At 44.2% G+C, this 19,161-nt stretch overlaps 1 protein-coding gene across 2 annotated transcripts in view; it reads right to left on the reverse strand.

Annotated features, from left to right (window-relative positions):
* LOC147630956 (methylthioribose-1-phosphate isomerase-like) overlaps nt 1-17,796 on the reverse strand; it is a 66,148-nt gene extending 48,352 nt beyond the window's left edge. Inside the window, exons 1-2 of one of the 2 annotated variants that reach the window (XM_086809301.1) lie at nt 17,478-17,796; nt 566-621 (exon numbers count right to left, since the gene is read on the reverse strand). In XM_086809301.1, coding sequence (XP_086665427.1) covers nt 566-621; nt 17,478-17,549 — 128 coding nt within the window. In that variant the 5' untranslated portion in view covers nt 17,550-17,796. The remainder of the gene's footprint in view (nt 1-565; nt 622-17,477) is intronic. The other variant, XM_086809302.1, reaches the window with a different exon arrangement.
* Nucleotides 17,797-19,161: the final 1,365 nt, after the last annotated feature.

Consider the following 19,161-nt stretch of genomic DNA (forward strand, 5'->3'; position numbering starts at 1 on the left):
GGAGAATGATATGCAAAGAATAAATTGTGGCTGGTCAGCTGGCTGAAAGCTGGTTGCCTGGTCGGACATGTCCACAACTCTATAAAGTGCACAAATGCTGTCTACACCTATTTTGACCATGGCTGCCACTGTCCAGGTGTCTAAAAAGCTATCCATCTCATCCAAACACGCCTTCGAAACTTGCTCTTTAGGCAACTGCAACTGAAGAACATGTTCATGTTCATGTGCAAGTGCATTAACGGATGCACATGACATATTTAGGCTTTGGGCTGAAAATACGGCAACAAAGCGCACTTATCAATAAATATAACTAACTATAGCTTTTCACGTTAATCACAAAGTCACTTATTCCCTCTCTGACCCATCCACAGCCAGGCCTAGCCTCAAAGTACATGCCAACCACGTTATGTCCTTCGTGGCCATAATAAAAATCCCCTATGAGATCCTTTGTTAACATCATGATCAAATTCAGACATCATGTCAATAAAATACAACTAAACTTAAAAAACATCCACTTGCAAAGTTTAACCTTCTTTCTAAGAAACAACAAGGCAGTTAACCTCACCATCCATTTGAAGAATCGGTGATGTCAACATAAACAGCCTCTAGCGGCAACCTTCTCTGCAATTAGAACCAGTAAGAGCAAGCTTTAGAATAGTAAGACAAAATCTTCAATGTACACAGCATTGACACCCTTTAAACATTTACAAATTAATTTTCAAAACACATAAAGCTACATATGCATCACTCATCATGACAATGCTCCAGATGCAATAAACACTGGATTATATAGGAAGAGAGAGACGTACACCATAAACCTTTTCTCCATCTTGTCTATAGGCTCAGCTTGAAGGCCGAAACATAGGCACCAAAAAACGCGTTTTGATCTTGTGAAACTTGTGAAACGTTTTGTGACAAAACGTTTCTACAAAACCTTCAAAACCTTTGACAAAACGTTTTGTTCACTTTTAAAAAGTCATTTTTTCCCATTTTTTCTCTCCCAAAAAACGCGTGCGACTGTCGATGTCGATTGCCCCCAATCTGCCCGTTGCGCGCTTCTGTCACCACCTCACCTTCACGCGAGTCTACTGCTAGTCTCCACGCTGCTGCACCCAGGCCCCACATTTGCCCACGCTGGAGACTCCCCATGTGCCCACGTTGGAGACCCCAGCGCCCCACATATGCGCCCACATTGCCGACTGCTGCCCCCTATGCCCTCTAAGTAGTGAGCACTTGCCACTACTGCCCCTACTTGCCATGAGTTCTAACCATATCATAGTCACCTCTATGATGATTGAAATTTTATGATGATGCTTTGAAGTTTGATATTTGAATTGTGATTTATCATTTGTCACTCGTGAAGTATCTTAAAAGTTAAAGTTTTAATTTGTATGTGTACAATACTACAATGTCTTACTATGTATATATAAATTAAAATTTCATATACATACATACATATATATATATATATATATATATATATATCTCCAAAACCTACGGTTTTGTAGATGACGGACGAAAACTTTCAAAAAAAAACCTTCAAAACTCGAAACGTTTCAAAACTCAGAAACGTTTCTGGTGACTATGACCGTCGAAACCTCGTCGATGTAGAGGCCACAGAGAATGGGAGACAGTGGGCATCCTTGCTTCACTCCAATGGTACTGGAGATCTCCTCTGATAATCCTCCTAGGCATCTCACCCGTCCTATGACCAACTCATATAATGCCATGATCCCCCAAATCATGTCTGATGGTACCCCCAAATCTTGGAGTCTCTGTAGTAGTCTGGCTCAAGGCACTGTATCAAATGCTTTGTGGAAATCCACAAAGCAACAGTAAACCCGTTGGTGTCGTGCTCTAGCCTTTGCTATGATGGCTCGGAATGACCTACGGAAGCCTACCTGCCCCAACGCTCTATGCCCATGTCTCTCTGCTAGTGTGTTGAGCTCAAGCTCAAGTACTGACCCATAAAGTTTGGCCAATCATATTAGTCTTGTAGTTGTTGGGGCGAGAGAGAGAGAGAGAGAGAGAGAGAGAGAGAGAGATGTGACAAAGCTAGTATTGCACAACTCAATGATTGCCTCTATTGATGTGATAACCTTCACTAAGTATCAATGCTTTTATAGGCATGTAGCCTTATCTTTTGACCCATAGAAATTACACACACACTAGACAAGTGACACATGGCACACTTATCAACTGGATGCTGCCCCGCCTGCTGGTTGCCGACTGCTGCCTAAAGGCATATATGGCTGTTGATTGGTTCCGTAATCCCTCCATGCTGGTTATGCTGCTGATGGTGATGCTGAAGATGATGATGATGCTAATGGAGATGGAGATGCTGTTGATGATGGTACTGCTGATTTTTATGCTGAGGATGATACTGATGCTAATGCTACTGCTGATTACACTGATAATGGTAATGATGATGATGCTACTGATGCTAATGATGCTCTAAATGCTGTCCTAACTACTGTCCTAATCAGGGATTATGATGTTCCTGCTGCTCGGAGTGACAGTAGAGCTGCTTGACAAAACCTTCCACAATCATAATGAGTTGGCCTCTAGACTGTACCATGTACTTCACTGCAGCAAGAACAGGGCATGTTCTCCACTGAGGCTCGGCAATGAGCATGGCACAGAGCCTCACATATGAGCATGGCTTAGGGGCTCACAAAACATGGTCTTTGCGAAAGCTTCATAGACCAAGGTTTGCTTCACGGAGACAGTGGCACCAACACCCATACTCTCATGTTGAGCCTGATATTGGAACTTGACCAGAAATGACAGCCTACATTAATGTTGGACCGTGTTCATCTCCAGTATTTATCCCATTTAGTGCACCATTTATGGAGCATATTTATCTGATGTATTTTGCTCAGTCGTGGGTACTTTTTCCCACATTTTTAGGCACTTTTTCCTAGTCGTAGGTATTTTTCACCAGCCGTGGATTTCCTCTACTGACCAACTTGGCTATTTGTGTTGTATATATGAACAGGCTTTTTGCCATTTAATTCATTCACTCTGTTGAACCCGTGTCTGATGAGAAGAAGTCCTTAGTGATTTCCCGCGATGTTCACTTTGTTGAACCCTTGTCTGATGATTCCCGATCTCACCGCGAGCTTACCATAGAGGTTCCTCATCCCCCACCCCCCTCAGCTTCTCTGCCTCCAACTTCTCCACCCCAAGTTTCTCCACCCTCAGCTTCTCCTACTCGTCCTACTTCTATGCCACGGAGGGTTGCCTCTAGGATTCCCCGATGGCTGGAAGCCACTACTCATGATTCTCATCTCTCAGATGTTGATCTTCATCAGCTTGCCGACTCCTCAGCAACACCCTTGACACGGGCACAAAGATTACAACAACTTCGTCGTTCCTATAACCTCGCCTTGATGAGTAAAGTGGTGCAGTCATATGAGCCTACTACAGCTAAAGAGGTGGCAGGAAGCCATGGAGACCGAGATTGATTCCATCGAAAGGAATGGTACATGGGAGCTTGTGGACCAGCCTTTGCATAGGTAGGTCATTGGGGTCAAGTTTCATGCCGATGGTTCTCTGGACAAACACAAAGCCAGATTGGTTGCAAAGGGGTATTCTCACATTGAGGATATTGACAATGAGGAAACTTTTGCCCCTACAACAAGATACACCACTATCCAAACAATTCTTGTTCACTCCGCTCATCCTCACTGGCCGGTTTATCAGATGGATGTCAAGGTCTATGTTGAACCGCCTCCATGTTTTCAAGTTCCTAGACATGAGGGTAAAGTGTACAGATTGCACAAAGCCCTTTATGGTTTGACATAGGCACGATTGATGCGTTCTTTCTTTCCCTTGGCTTCTATAGATGCTTTGCAGACAACAATCTCTATGTCTTTGCTCAAGATACTTTGATCTGTTTGATCGTCTTATATGTTGATGATTTGTTGATCACTAGCTCTCATCTTGCCAAGATTGAACAACTCCAATCGATTTAGCTCATTTTTGAGATAACTAATTTAGGACTTCTCCATTACTTTCTTGGTATGGGGGTCTATCATAATCGTGATGGAGTTTTCCCTAGCCAGTACAGATATCTACAGCAACTCCTGGAGACATTTGGCATAACAAAGTCTCTTCCTCTTTCCTATCCGATGGATCCTAACTCCAAGCTTTCCTGAGAAGATTCTACTCCCATCTTTGAGGACAGTACACAGTACTAGAGGGAGACAATGGCACTGTAACACGCGGAAGCTCTGGGAGTCTTCTTTCAGCCCTAAACACTACTTGAAACATGCTGATGCAAAACACAGACATGAAGAGAGAGTGGAGAGAGAGAGATATGCTAGAAATTCAGTATATTCATACAGTACAAAAGGGTACTCCTAATCTATAGCCCTTTTCAATAAACACCTGGCCCGGTCTCCAAAACCACTCTGTCTCGGATTAAGATCTATGCATCTGTAACATCTAGTCCACAATCCATTCCTGCCCTGACTCTGAACACTGTCTTGGTCTTCATTCCTGAGAAATGAGTCTGGCACTCTCACATCACCCCTTGGAGGATAATCCTCCCTTGGGACCGTTGCCCGAGAACCTATCTGGCTCACAGGACCGCCATCCCCTCTGGCTTTGTGGAACACCGCCAACAAACCTCCTGGGAGCTCTTCCCGATTCTCTGTTCCTTGCCTTGGGCTTCTTATCCGTGTACTTTCCTGTACCTTGGACTTGTACACCATCATATGGGACTGATTCAGTGTTTGGCTTTGATGAGCCTGATGCTCTGATACCAATGTAACACGCGGAAGCTCTAGGAGTCTTCTTTCAGCCCTAAACACTACTGGAAACATGCTCATGCAAAACGCAGACATGAAGAGAGAGTGGAGAGAGAGAGAGAGATGCTGGAAATTCAGTATATTCATACAGTACAAAAAGGTACTCCTAATCTACAGCCCTTGGCTGCCTTCATAAAAAGGTGGGAAACACCCAAAATCTGGTCCTAATGCTGGACCCTAAGGACCCATTCTCTAGAGGAATGAATGACTAACACAATGAGCATCTTATGCTATTTATAGTCTCTTGAAATAATGGAGGAGCTGGCCGACTGCTGTCGGACCAGCCGACTGGTGCTTGGACCCCAATATATCCTGGTTGGGCTGCGCCTCTTCATGACCTGAATCGCCTGCTGCTGCAGCCGCCATGTTCTGGTACAGCCGACAGGCTCTTGTCTTCAGCCGACATCTTTTGGGTGCAGCACACTCTCCCATACTAGCCACTTCAGCACCCTATGCTCCATCTTCTGGTTCTACTGCTCTTTTGCTGGTTGCCCCTTCTAGATTAGCCTTGAGAAGGTACATGAGCATGTCATGCACATGACAGGCACCAACACCCATACTCTCATGTTGGGCCTGATATTGGAACTTGACCAGCAAATGACACCTTACATCAACTCACCAGGACAAACCCCCTAGACCTAAACAGGGGTAAGACACGAATGATGGAGCCTTTTATAAAACAAGAGGACATTACAAAGACAACACACACAAGGATTATTTAATTCAATTTTTGGGAGACTTCCCGGGTAGAGAACCCTTGACTCACTAATAAATGAGATAATTTTGGAGTTTAAAACTCCCCCTCGAGCATATGTGGGTGAAGAGTGGTCTCTTTCGGCACCGTTTTTCCACGCCCGTGCCACTGACAACATGTTGAAGGTGCTCACAAGACGATACAAGCAGCAAAGCACAAGTGGTGGCGGTGACGAATAGTGGCGGAGGTGGTTGTCGGTGGTAGCAATAGTCAGGAAGACAACGGTGGCAGTTGGACGGCAGCGACAATCGGACGGACGGTGTGGCCAGTCGGACCAAGGCAACGGATTGGTGAGCATGGGCAATTGTGGGCAATAAATGATGTTGGTGGGCTATGCAGGTGGTGATAGGCAATGTACGTGGACTTGGCTACGAGATGGAGACACGGGTATATGTGTAGGCAAAGTCAGCAAAACGGCAGACTTCAAAGATGGTAGGTGGATATCGAAGAGCTGCCAGATGAGACAGGCGCTGAGTACAGCGCAAAGGTGAAACGAGGCTCTGAAACCATTTGATAGTACTTGGTTCTCTTGAAAGGCTATCGTGGATGGAAGATATTCTTGGTGTATGTGTGTAAGAAAGGAAGTGTCACATGCACACTCTCCCAAGTGTGATGTGGACATGCTTCTACCCATTGGCCAGCTCAGAGGTCGAGTGCGTGGCCCGATTCATGTGTTTGTAACGGCTATTGTGCCACTTCATTGTAATATTGTCCAGGCACCCATTGAAAGGCTATGGTGGATGGATGATACCCATGGTGTGTGTGTGTGTGTGTGTGTGTGTGTGTAGGAAAGGAAGTGTCACATGCACATTCTCCCAAGTGTGATGTGGGCATGCTTCTACCCATTGGACAGCACAGAGGTTGAGTACTTGACCCAATTCATGTGTTTGTAAGGGCTATTGTGCCACTTCATAATATTGTCCAAGCGCCCATTGAGCAGCCAAGTGTGAACAAAGTTATTAGGTTATAATAGAAACGCACTTAGTGGGGTTGGTAGGGTTGGTAGCCAACTTACCGACACTAGACACTATAAATAGGAGTCTAGGCCTTACCCACCCTTTCTCCATCGCACAAGGATGACACCTTCGCTTAGTCCTTGACCACAAAGGTGTGTTATTTTTCTTTGCATACATCTACAGCACGTACATGTGTATAGACCATGGAGTTTCGGCAAATGTCACAAAGCTCTTTGGTTTCTTGGGAGAAACATGGTCCACCAACATCAATCTCTACAAGAGCATAGTGGAACCATATAGGATAGAGAGGCGTGAGGAGATTATCCAGCAGTTGGAGAGCAACTTGGCAACTTGCCAACAAGAGATCCAAGCAAGAAAGGCAACGCATACAGTGGTAAGTCCATCCATAGATGAAGCTCAACACAAGGGAGTGTCTAAGGATGCCGGAAAGCTTTCAAGAGAGGAAGTGGTATTGGTGACAGAGTTCCCCAGTAAGGAGTAGATTCTAGACGAGGAGCCCAAGGTGCAGACACTACCAAGCTTGGAGGTGATCTAGATAGATGGAGGACAACCCATCCCAAAGTCCATTCCAGTTTTCGAGGACACGGAGGAGTCAACAAGCAAGTTGCAGACTTTTCTCTTCAAATCCATTGAGGAGGAGGATGAGATGAGCAATTCCTCAGTGGTGTCAACCATGCTAGATGAGCATCTAGAGCATAGTAACAAGAAACGGCCGTTTCCTAGCCTAGAAACGCGGAAACGCCATTTCCTGAGAGTCGTCCTTTTCATTTCCGTTTCTCCATTTCCTAATCTCCAATAAAAAATCACCCATTGATTTGTCTCATCTAGTGCTTGCTTAGTGATTTTCTACAAATTTTGATTTCAAATTATGATGGTGTACTCCTCAAACTTTTCCCTAGTTATTAATTTTCTCATTATTTTCATATTATGTATCATACATCCATCGTTTCCTAGCCGTTTTGGTTTCCTAGTTTAGAGCCATCGCCATTTCCTAGAGGCCGGCCATTGCCATTGCCGTTTTCGTTTCATGCAACTATGATCTAGAGGCAGAGAGCCTCGTTCCAATGCCAACAGTTCCCGAGGAGGTAATAGCGGAGACATCATTGGAGAAAGTAGGTCAAATAGCCATGCTATTGGAGTTTGAACCGGTGTGTGGAGCAGATAGCGAGTTCGCCAGAAGATCTCTACCAGGGTGAAATGGGGGAGCATCATTTGCGCCCATGCTCCAAGTTACGTACGAGGGGACATGCTTCTACCCATTGGCCAACTTAGAGGTCGAGTACGTGGCTAGATTCATGTGTTTGTAAGGGCTATTGTGCCAGTTCATTGTAATATTGTCCATGCTCCCAATAAACAGCTAAGTGTGGATAGAGTTTATTGGGTTATCATGGAGCACGCTTAGTTGGACATTATTATTAGGGTTGGTGGGGTTGGTAGCCATCTCACCAACATTAGACACTATAAATAGGAGTCTAGGCCTTCGCCATATTCATTCATTGATGAATCAGTCTTGATTGAGTCATTGAGAACTTAGATACACTGCTACCATTGAGTATCTCTATTCAGCATTGTATATATTTCATGTTAGTAATACATAGTACATTAAGTAATATCTCTCTACTGTTTATTGAGCATGAAGAAGAAGCAGTTTGTAGTGCATGGATTTAAGTCTAATTAGCGCTAATTGCAATTAATCAATTCATAAAAATGCTTCCGCAAGCACCCATGTTAAAGAAAGAGATAGAGACAGAGACAAAGATGTAGGCATATGCTCACTTATGGTAGTGCTATGTGTGAACAGGGCTTAACCAAGGGCACTTTTTCCCATGTGGTTTTTCCCCTTGGACATCAAGTGTGAAAGGACACTCTTAACATATAATATTTTGTACTTCTATATTATATGGATGTGGCACACATGCAAGGGTTGACTTGCATTTTGTGTATACCACACTTTTGGCTCTCTCTCTCTCTCTCTCATTTCTGTGTGTGAGCTTCTCTACCCTGCACCTAACCCTAATGTGCAAGTTTGTGTGTGTGAGTGTGTGAGTCCAACACCCAACATTTGGTATCAAAGCTGGGAGCTGGGAGCTGGCCTTGGAAAACTGCTGCTGGAAAATTTTCTGAGAAATTCCGTCCGCAGGCTGCAAAATTCCGTCGCCTGCGTTTTTTCGTCCGTCGGATTCCGTCGCCGCTGTGTTTCCGTCCGTCGGAGCTCCTCCGTCCAGCCACCAGTTTCGAGCGGCACTAGTGGGGAGCCCACCACCTCCGCCCAGCCTCGCGGGCGGCACCGCCCTCCAGCCGCCGACCCAACACCGACGCCGCCCAGTTCCGTCAACGTCCACGTGCTCCCCGCCCCGCCGTTCCGTCCAGGCTCCCGCCTGACGCCATCCGTCACGGTCCTGCTCCGGCGCCGCTGTCCGTCCGTCGACGACTGCAGGCTGGCCGTCCCAACGCCCGTTCGCGCCTACCGTCACCGTCGCCCGTTCGCGCTACCCTCCTCACCGTCTCCCGTTCGCGCTGCCGTTCCGTTCCGTCTCGCTCCCGCCAGCGACCTCAACACCTGCCGCCAGCAACTCGTCGCCTGCTCGCCTGCCCGCCACCAGCTCGACTACCCAACATTCGACTGCTTGCAAGCGACTCCCGACTCCAGCGCTCAGCAGTCCTCCGCTTCTGGCTCGCCCGACACCAACGCCCATCAGCTCCGTAAGCTTCAGCCCAGCTCCCCGTTGGCTGCCCACAGCCATCCGTCTGCTCCGCCTTGCTTTCCTCTGCACACCTTGTGACCTGTGTGCACCCATCTGCAACTTTGCACGCCTCCGTCTTGCCATCCGTGCTCTGCAACAACTCCCTCCAACGCCTTCACCTACAACGATTACCTTCAACAAGGTCTTCCCGGCTGCCAGGTACCTGTGTTTCAGTAAACAAAATAGGGTTTGCCAGGAAGATTTGAATTTGCAGGTGGTACAGGATTCAAGAAATTTGGGGAATTTATCAATTTCAGGACAAATTGAAAAAAATTGGGCATTTTGCTTTGCCTGCAATTTGGGGGTTTTTGAAATTGAGGTCAAAATCAGCAAATTGAACCTCTCTAATTTGCAGAAATTTGGGGGTTTTCAAAATTGAGGTCAAAATTGGCAAATTGAAGCTCATACATTTGCAGAAATTTGGGGCTTTTGAGGAAATTGGCAAATTAGATGCACATTGAAGCGATTGGAGTGCATAAAAATTGGGGATTTTCTGATTGGAGCATGTAATTGGGCATTACAGCTGCGATTTGTCGCGTATGTATACACATTGAGTGTAATTGGACAATTTGGTGCAGGTTTACACTTGCTTTGGTTTGCAGGCATACATTTGCACAGGACATTTGGTTGCCAGGCAGTGCACATTGGTGCTTGGTTTGCTTGCAGTTATACTTTGTTGACATGGCACAGAATGCTACAGATGTATTTGGTGTGCTCACCCAGGAGGACAAGCTGGATGGATCTAACTACTCCCTCTGGAGTTTTATGATCCGTAATTTGCTGGTAGCCAAAGGGCTTTGGGGCATCGTGTGTGGTGATGACACACGCCCACATACCATTCAGCCAGCCACGCCTCAAAGGGGAGGTGCTCAAAGAGCTCCTGATGTAGATCCTGCTCCCACACAAGAGCAGAAAAGATGGGACTCTAGAGATGCACAGGCCATGTCATTGATAGCCCTTTCAGTGAAAAGGACTATTATTCCGCACATTCGTTCATGCAAGACATCGAAGCTTGCATGGGACACATTGGAAGCAATGTATCAGGTACGCAACGAGGCAAGAGTTGCCTACTTGAAGAGGCAATTGGATCTTCTTTCTATGGATGAGGGTGACTCCATGGCAGATCATCTCACCAAAGTGAAAGATTTGCAGGAACAATTGCTCAACATTGATGAGGTTATCCCAGACAGACAGATGGTCACCAACACTCTTCATTCTTTACCGCCTTCCTACTTGGGCTTTCACACCTCTCTCAACCTCTCGATGAGAGGAGGTGGTGATCCCGTCACTTTTGAAGAGCTCGTGGGTTTAGTCTTGCAGGAAGAGCAAACAAGAGCAAACATATCGAGCAACCGTGGTGGAAAAAAGGCATTTACAGCCAAGGACAAGGGTAAAGCAAAGAGCTTTAAGCATGGGGGACAACAGTCTAGCAAGGCTGGTCATGGACAGCCCTCTTCTAGTGGTGAAAAGTCTGACAAAGGGGATGCAAACAAGCCCAAAAAGAAGGGCAAATGTCACTACTGCCATAAGCCTGGACACTACATCAGTGAATGTAGGAAAAGGATTGCAAAAGAGAAAAAGAAAGAAGCAGGCAATGCAGTAGCAGACTCTTCGGATGACAAAGCACAGCAATCAGCTAATGTAATCCAGGAAGAGTACACTTTTTTGGTCACATGCACTAGTGACACACCAGGTGCTTCAGACACTGATATGTCTTGCATTGCATCTGACACACAGAATGCATCATGGTATTTTGATAGTGGTGCTTCGAGCCACATCACTTCATGCAAAGATGTATTTCAGCACTTGGTTTATGCTTCAAATGGCCGCACTGTATCATGTGCAGATCATACCACATATCCAGTAAAGGGAATTGGTAATGTCATACTTATTGCAGCCAATGGTGCCAATATATGTATGAAAAATGTATTGTATGTTCCAGGGATAAAGAAAAATCTGCTCTCCGTCTCAGCCATAAACGACCAAGGTTTAAAGGTTGAATTTGAAGATGGGAAGTGTTTGGTAAAAGACCCATCAAAGGGTTATGAAATAGTCACTTCTGGAACACGATACAAAGGCTTGTATAAGCTGGACAGCTATGATAAGCGCACTTATGATGCAAATACAGTGGCTGCCCACACTCCTGCTATGCATGATGCAGAGCTATGGCATGCTCGTTTTGGGCATGTAAATTTTCAGAGTTTGATGCTTTTGCAAAAGCATCATATGGTTGATAATATGCCGCCTCTTGAGTCTCCGCCAAGACATGTATGTGAGGGGTGTATTTTGGGAAAGATGCATCGGAAACCATTCCCCAAAGATGGAGCTGTTAGAGCTGAAAGTAAATTACAGCTCATACATAGTGATGTATGTGGTCCAATGCGGACACCATCCATAGGGGGGCATCTTTACTTCGTCACATTCATTGATGACTACTCCAGGTTTGCTTGGGCTTACCCTTTGAAAGCGAAAGAAGATGTGTTTACATGCTTTCGACACTTTGTAGCAATGGCTGAAAATATGGGTGCATGTAAAGTCCAAACACTTCGCTCAGATAGAGGTGGAGAATACATGTCAAATGCATTCAAAGATTATATGCTTCAAAAGGGCATCAAACACCAATGTACTGTGCCTTATACACCGCAGCAGAATGGTGTAGCCGAGAGAAAAAATAGATCTCTCATGGAGATGGCAAGATACATGGTGAAAGCACAAAAGTTGCCTCACAAATTCTGGATGGAAGCTATAATGTGTGCAACTCATGTGTTGAACAGGTGTCCAACAAAAGCTTTGAAAACCATAACACCATTTGAGGCTTGGTATAGCCGAAAGCCAACAGTGGATTATATGCGTACATTTGGGTGTTTGGCATATGCACATGTGCCAGAACAACTCCGAACAAAGCTTGATGACAAAGCAATTAAATGCATTTTTGTGGGCTACAGCAATGAAAGCAAAGGATACCGTCTTTATAATCCAACTACACGAAGGATTTTTGTGAGTAGAGATGTGATATTTGCTGAAAATTCAGAACAGCCCATGGTCAGCTTGTATAAAAGCAATGATACAGGCATACAGGACATGTTTGATGGACTTTTACCCATTGCAATTAGGGGGGATTCAGATCAGCCAGCCCCTACACAAGAAAATCCACATGTAGAACATGTGGACCAGCCAGCCATTCAGCCCCCTTCTGTGGAAGAAGTGGAAGATCTTGTCAGGGAAGAGCAAACAGCCATAGACACAGCCAAGTCAGTGCCAAGATGGTTGCTCAAAACTTTGCAAGAAAGCAAACTTGCAGCTCCACTCACAGGTAGAACAAGGGCTAGTTCCAGCCATGCTTTGAATGTACATCGTGGGGAGTCTGCATTCGCAATGGGTGGTCTCTTTGATTCAGAAGAGCCTTCTTCTTATGAAGAAGCACATGAGAATGAGCATTGGTTGCAAGCTATGCAAGCTGAAATTTCTTCTATCATGAAGAATAATACATGGGATCTTGTGGAATTGCCTAAAGGCAAGCATGTAATTGGCACAAAGTGGGTGTACAAAGTCAAAAGAAAGTCTGATGGTACTATTGACAGGTACAAAGCAAGACTTGTGGCTAAAGGCTACTCCCAGAAAAAGGGAATAGATTATGAAGAGACTTTTGCTCCTACTTCGAGAATGACCACAATAAGATCAGTGATTGCATTGGCTGCCCATAAAGGATGGAAAGTGCATCAGTTGGATATCAAAACTGCATTCTTGAATGGGGATTTACAGGAGGAAGTATATGTAAATCAGCCCATTGGTTTTGTAGTTCCTGGTGAGGAACATAAAGTATGCAGGTTGCACAAAGCATTGTATGGGTTAAAGCAAGCTCCAAGAGCTTGGTATGATAAGATACATGCTCATCTAACCAGCCAAGGTTTTGAGAATAGTTCAGCTGAAAGCACATTGTATGTGAAGAAAACCGATGCCGATATTCTCATAGTCATCTTGTATGTAGATGACATGCTCATTACAGGTACAAGCAAAGCACAAATTTCAGATTTCAAAGCTGATTTGAAAGCTGAATTTGATATGTCAGATTTGGGGCCTTTACACTACTATCTCGGCATACAGTTTATGCATACAGATGATGGCATTGTTACGCAGCAAACTAAGATGATACCAGGCAATCCACCAGTGGGAATTGTTTTTTTCTTGGCAGCTCATGCATATCTTGGTTGAGTAAAAAGCAACCCACTGTTGCTACATCTACTTGTGAGGCTGAGTACAGGGCAGTCTTTACAACTACAGTAGATTGTGTATGGTTGAGGAGACTATTGGCTGATCTTCGTGAGTGTCAGCAGACACCCACCACCATTCTCACTGATAGCCAGAGTGCTATGGCCGTGGCACGAAATCCAGTATTTCATGCATGTACCAAGCACATAGAGATTCATTATCACTATGTCAGAGAGAGGCTACATGCAGGGGAGATCAGTTTATCTTATTGCCCTACACAGGATAATGTTGCAGATCTATTCACAAAGGCTTTACCTCGAGAAAAGTTTGAAGCTTTCCGCAAAGCTTTGGGCTTACTCTCATACAGAGAGTGATCTGCTACCCTTGTACAGGTTCACACTTCCACTACAGGGGGGATTTGTAGGCATATGCTCACTTATGGTAGTGCTATGTGTGAACAGGGCTTAACCAAGGGCACTTTTTCCCATGTGGTTTTTCCCCTTGGACATCAAGTGTGAAAGGACACTGTTAACATATAATATTTTGTACTTCTATATTATATGGATGTGGCACACATGCAAGGGTTGACTTGCATTTTGTGTATACCACACTTTTGGCTCTCTCTCTCTCTCTCTCGTTTCTGTGTGTGAGCTTCTCTACCCTGCACCTAACCCTAATGTGCAGGTTTGTGTGTGTGAGTGTGTGAGTCCAACACCCAACAAAAGAGAGATGTGACAAAGCTCGAGAGAGAGAGAGTATTGCACAACTCAATGATGGCTGGTGCACAATCCAAGGAGAGGAACACAAGACATGCAATAAGTTCCTAGGAGGTTGGTTCATGGTGTTCCACAAGAACCAAGGGGAATAGCAGTCCTGTGAGTCGGGTGCCACTTGGGGCACACCAAGAAAGGCTTCAAGGCAACAGTTCCAAGGGAGGATGATCCTCCAAGGGGTGGAGTGAGAGTGCCAAACTCAATACACAGGAAAAGAAGACCAGAGAAAGTGTTCAGGGATAGGGGACAGGATGGAACAGATGCATGGATCTTCAACAGATTTGGAGTTGGATTTGGAGACCGCATCCTCAACCTCTTTCCCTCTAGTCCTCTTATTGCTAAGATATCAACCTCTTCATTCACTGCAATCAGATTCATCTCTCCCTGTCTAGGACCATTCGCTGTTATTGAGCTTGTGGTACCTGCTAATCTTGCATCTCCTCCTCCCTCCTAGCATCTTGTCTATCTTCTCTCCTAGGTGGAAAAGGGTATATATCACCTCCCATCCTCCTTGGATAAGGGCAAGTGAGGAGAAATATGGCCTCTTTCCATGCAGTTGAAGCATTGTACATTCATATTAGGTGCTCCTCTTCCGCTTCCTCTTGGGTTATTGGAGTCTTCTTTCAGCCCGAAACACCAACCTAGAACATGCTTGATGCAAAATGCTAACAGAAGATAGAGAGGAGAGAGAGAGAGAGAGAGAGAGCTGAGTATTCAGTATATTCCATAGTACAAAAAGGTGTACAGGTCTTGGCTCGCCCATGACTGCCCCATCAAAAGGTGTACTTCATGTAGTCTAAAGTCTAATCTATGACTCAGCCCATGGAAGGACTGAATCAGAAAAACAATGAGCAAACAATGCCTTAAATAGGCCTGCAGGGCTTTACGAACGTACGGATCTAACTCTTCATCATCGGTAAGAGGATCCGGCTGCCTAGCACGGGCCGCATGCCTCATGATTCTGACAAAACAATATTTTTGTCAACTTAACTTTGTCAACAGATTTATGACTATTTAATTTTTGAGATTTATTTCATAAACAAATAAATATTCCATTATAATTCTTGAAAACAAGATTCACTCTGATAATTTTATTAACCAATATTCACAACCACGAAAACAATTTGGAATCTTTTGCAAAACATCATTTATTATCAAAAGTTTTTGATATATACATAGAGCGTCTCGGCTCCAAAAGTCACCGCCTCAATCGCGTACGCATAAAAAGGCGATATTGCGATGGAGACATGCTATGATATACACGATTCATCACTGATAATGGTGTTGTAATTCTACTCGTAGGAATAAAGCGACTAAGAAGTCTAAAAATACGGCAAGAAATTCTAAAATTCCGGAGTGAGTGATTATAGAGTTGTACATAATGAACAACAACTGTATTCTTGTATAAGTCGCTGAGGTCGTATGCGAGTGCTCGTGTTAGGAGGGACTCACTTAGTCCTTGGGCTACCTCCCTTCCTACACTAGTTAGTATGTCCAAGGTATGGGCATCCAGGAAAGGGTTGGTACTTATAGGATTTGTGGAGATGTTAGGTAAAGGGCCAAAGCCTGGTGGAATTGAAGTGACAAGGGGTGTAAAACCCAATGACACGTTTGTTATAGGCATGGCCAATGGTATTGGGAGGTGCATTTGTGGCATAGATCTCAATGGCTCGAATATGTCAGCCATTGGGTTCAGTCGTGTGATCCCTGGCAATCCCTCTATTATTGCCATGTCTGATTGCCTAAATGCTCTTTAATGAGCAAGCACACATTTTTTTTAATAGCTTTTTATACAAGTCATAAAACCCTCCATGCGCTGGCCAGCAGCCTCATAAATCCTCCACCAGGCTTCCCTACCACAAGCAGTACATGCTCCTGAATCTGGTCCAAAACCTTGTCTTTATCTGTTGCGAGGATCAGCCCTGGGATCAGCATGTACATGTGCATGCACCCTCATATGGGATGACATCAGCAGTCCATATGCAGTTCTGCACACAGATTTAGTAGCGCACGTGTAAAATTCAGCAGGTACAGCAGCATACACAGGTTCACCAGGTGCGGATGTGTGACATCAGCAGGTACGGCTGCAGCAGGAGGGCTGTATGGCCTGTTCTCACTGTACAGATGGAAGCAGCACCATTTTTCTTCTCCTTGCATGTGCTTTTCCCTTGTTCAATGTAGAGAGAGAGAGAGAGGCGCCTAGGTGGTTGGTGGTGGGTGGCCATGCACCCACTTGGTGCCAAGTGTTGGGCCACTCCACACCTGGCCTCAATTACCTTAATAGGTAGTGGGTGCCCACACACACAAAGGCCCGCACCACAATATTAGAGGGGCGCCCTTCATGCCTATATATATATATATATATATATATATATATATATATATATATATATATATACCAAGTTATATAGTGAGACTGCAGGATGTCCGATGGGGAGAGCGACTTTTTCAACAACTTGTAAACCTTGCAAAAATCAACCATAAAAACACCTTTAAAACGCTTTTTTTTTTCAGTTTGCCCTTGTTTGCACACCGTTAGGATTTTTTGAACACCAAATAAATGCATAAAACGCATCCCATTAGGCAATCAAAATGCCTTCTCCTCCTTGCAATTACTTCTCAAGGAGTGGATCTTGTCATCAAATTTAAACATTATGACATTGCCAAGCCCGCTCTTTCTCAAACCATATTCATCCAATCAATGTGCATGAGCTTGGGTTTCAAAGTTTTACATAACCTTTGAAGTTCTACCTCATCACGATGATACATGGTGGGCACTTCAAGAACTCCATAACAGCATTGTCTGGCCGGAAGAGCTTGAGATTCATTGCATTGTTAACAACTACACTCAAACCCTAGCTTTATCATGAAACTCACAAGATTATGGTGGCCTTTCATAATAGATCGTTTGCCTCAGTCTTACGCACATCTCTAAAAGCCTTGCACAGTGTAAGGTAGCGATTAATTTCACAAATTTCTATCTTATGCTCCGAAAGATAGACTAAAACAGAGGTTTACATCTTGGAAAAAAAAACACACAGAGGTTTACATGCCCAAAACATCAAGGGTGAAGGACTGCAGCACCCAATTTCGAATTAGGGTGCAAACTGCTTGCTGATTACCATTTTCTAGAGCAAATGTGAGCACTGATTTGCAATCAAAGCAAGAAAAAGGGCCCGGTCTTTGGCAAAATGAAAGAGCCTTACCTGATCAAGAAGCTGGAGGTGACCACGCGTGTAACGGATTGCTTGCAGTGCGTTTTCTGCGCTGGAGTCCATGGCCGAGAGACCCAAAGCAAAAAGCGGAAAAGCAAAATGCAAGGTTTAAGGCACTTGTGAGCAGAGCGAAGCCATTTGTACTACTGTCTTAGATTTTCCAGAGATGCCAGAAAGGGGTATAAGTTCTGAAATTTGCAAGCGAAGGCGATGGCTGTGGCGATGGTGGAGGGTATATGTTGAAGGGTTTAGGTCTCGTGGGCACTACCTTTAAAGACCCATAGGCACAATCTATCATCTCACTTTCATATATCCTTTCTAACAAGGTGCCCACACCATAATAATAATAATGATATCAGGGGAAAAAAAAACCCTCCTCCACTGAAATTGTCATTCACAAAAACCATTTGTACTTTTGCCTAGCCTTTATTTTAAAGATTCACATTTCGAAATTTTAATTATTAACCCCATTCACCTATGCATTTTTTCAATAAACTCCGGTTGAGCTTAAAGGTCATCCCTTTTTTTTTCACTCGTTTTAAAAAACGTTTATTTCTGGCATTGCCCCATATGCCCACCATTTCAAAGTGTATTTTTCCCGATTAGAATTGAAAGATCTAGTTCAAATCTGACATTGCCTTTCTTTTCAAGGAACAAAAACATTTACTTCAATTTATAATCCTAGTATTTTCTATTTTACTCTCAAGCATTATCTTTATTTTTGACTGGTTGTCTCTAGCACTAATGCCCATCACAGTGTGCCAAAAAAGCGCTTATATTTTCCCTTTATTTTTTTGTGATTTGATGATGATATACAACAGTGTTGAGCATTGGATGAGCTTCTAGCTGTTGAGATATCAAGCTCAACTCCGCCAGATTGATATCATTAGCAGAGTGTGGACACTAGGACATTAGTGTGTGGACAATAATGGCCGGAGTGTGTGGACATTTAGTCTAGGTTTACTTTAGTGTGAACACACATCATTATGTGTGTGTAGCTTGTGTGGAGAATAATGAAGCAAAGCTATGGTGCTTCTCTATCTTGTGTTGATGATTAGAATATAGATATGGTGTGTGTCTCCTATGTCTTGCCCTCTTCTATTTCTTATTATGGTATCAGAGCCTGAGTTGCTAAAATCTGAGTTGTGAGAAAGAGGGAAGAAGCTGTGAAGAAAGCCATTGGAGCTTGGAGACTTGTGAAGCTGTGGAGCACACCAAATCAACAAATCTGAGAGCTTGGCCTATCGGGTAAGAATAGCTAAACACCCTTGAGCGGTTTGCAGGTAAATCTAACAAGAACAAAGCAAATCTGAGTTGCCAAAGAGCAAAGCAAAAATCTGGTTTTGAAGCTTTCCATTGAAGCTTGCAAGAGTCAGATGATGTTGTACTTGCAGATCTGGAGCCAGAACATGTATGTGGCAAGGTTGGATGCATGAGCAACTTGGAAGGTTGCATTTGCCTTGATCTCGAACAAAGTTTTGAATCATTTGAAGAGGGAAAACTCTGTTTTGAATCTCTCAAAAAAACAGCCCAATAGGTGCTCAAAAATCATGGCAATGTGGAGCATTTATGCATGAAATCAAACCATTGAAGGTTTGGGAGTATACTAGGGACCTTTGCTAAGCCTCATAAGCATCAAAGGTGGTGTGTAGCTCTTCCATATCCTCACACAAGA

Source organism: Cibotium barometz, chromosome 15 (genome assembly GCF_041138505.1).
Source record: "Cibotium barometz isolate CiBa-2024 chromosome 15, ASM4113850v1, whole genome shotgun sequence".
NCBI lineage: Eukaryota > Viridiplantae > Streptophyta > Polypodiopsida > Cyatheales > Cibotiaceae > Cibotium > Cibotium barometz.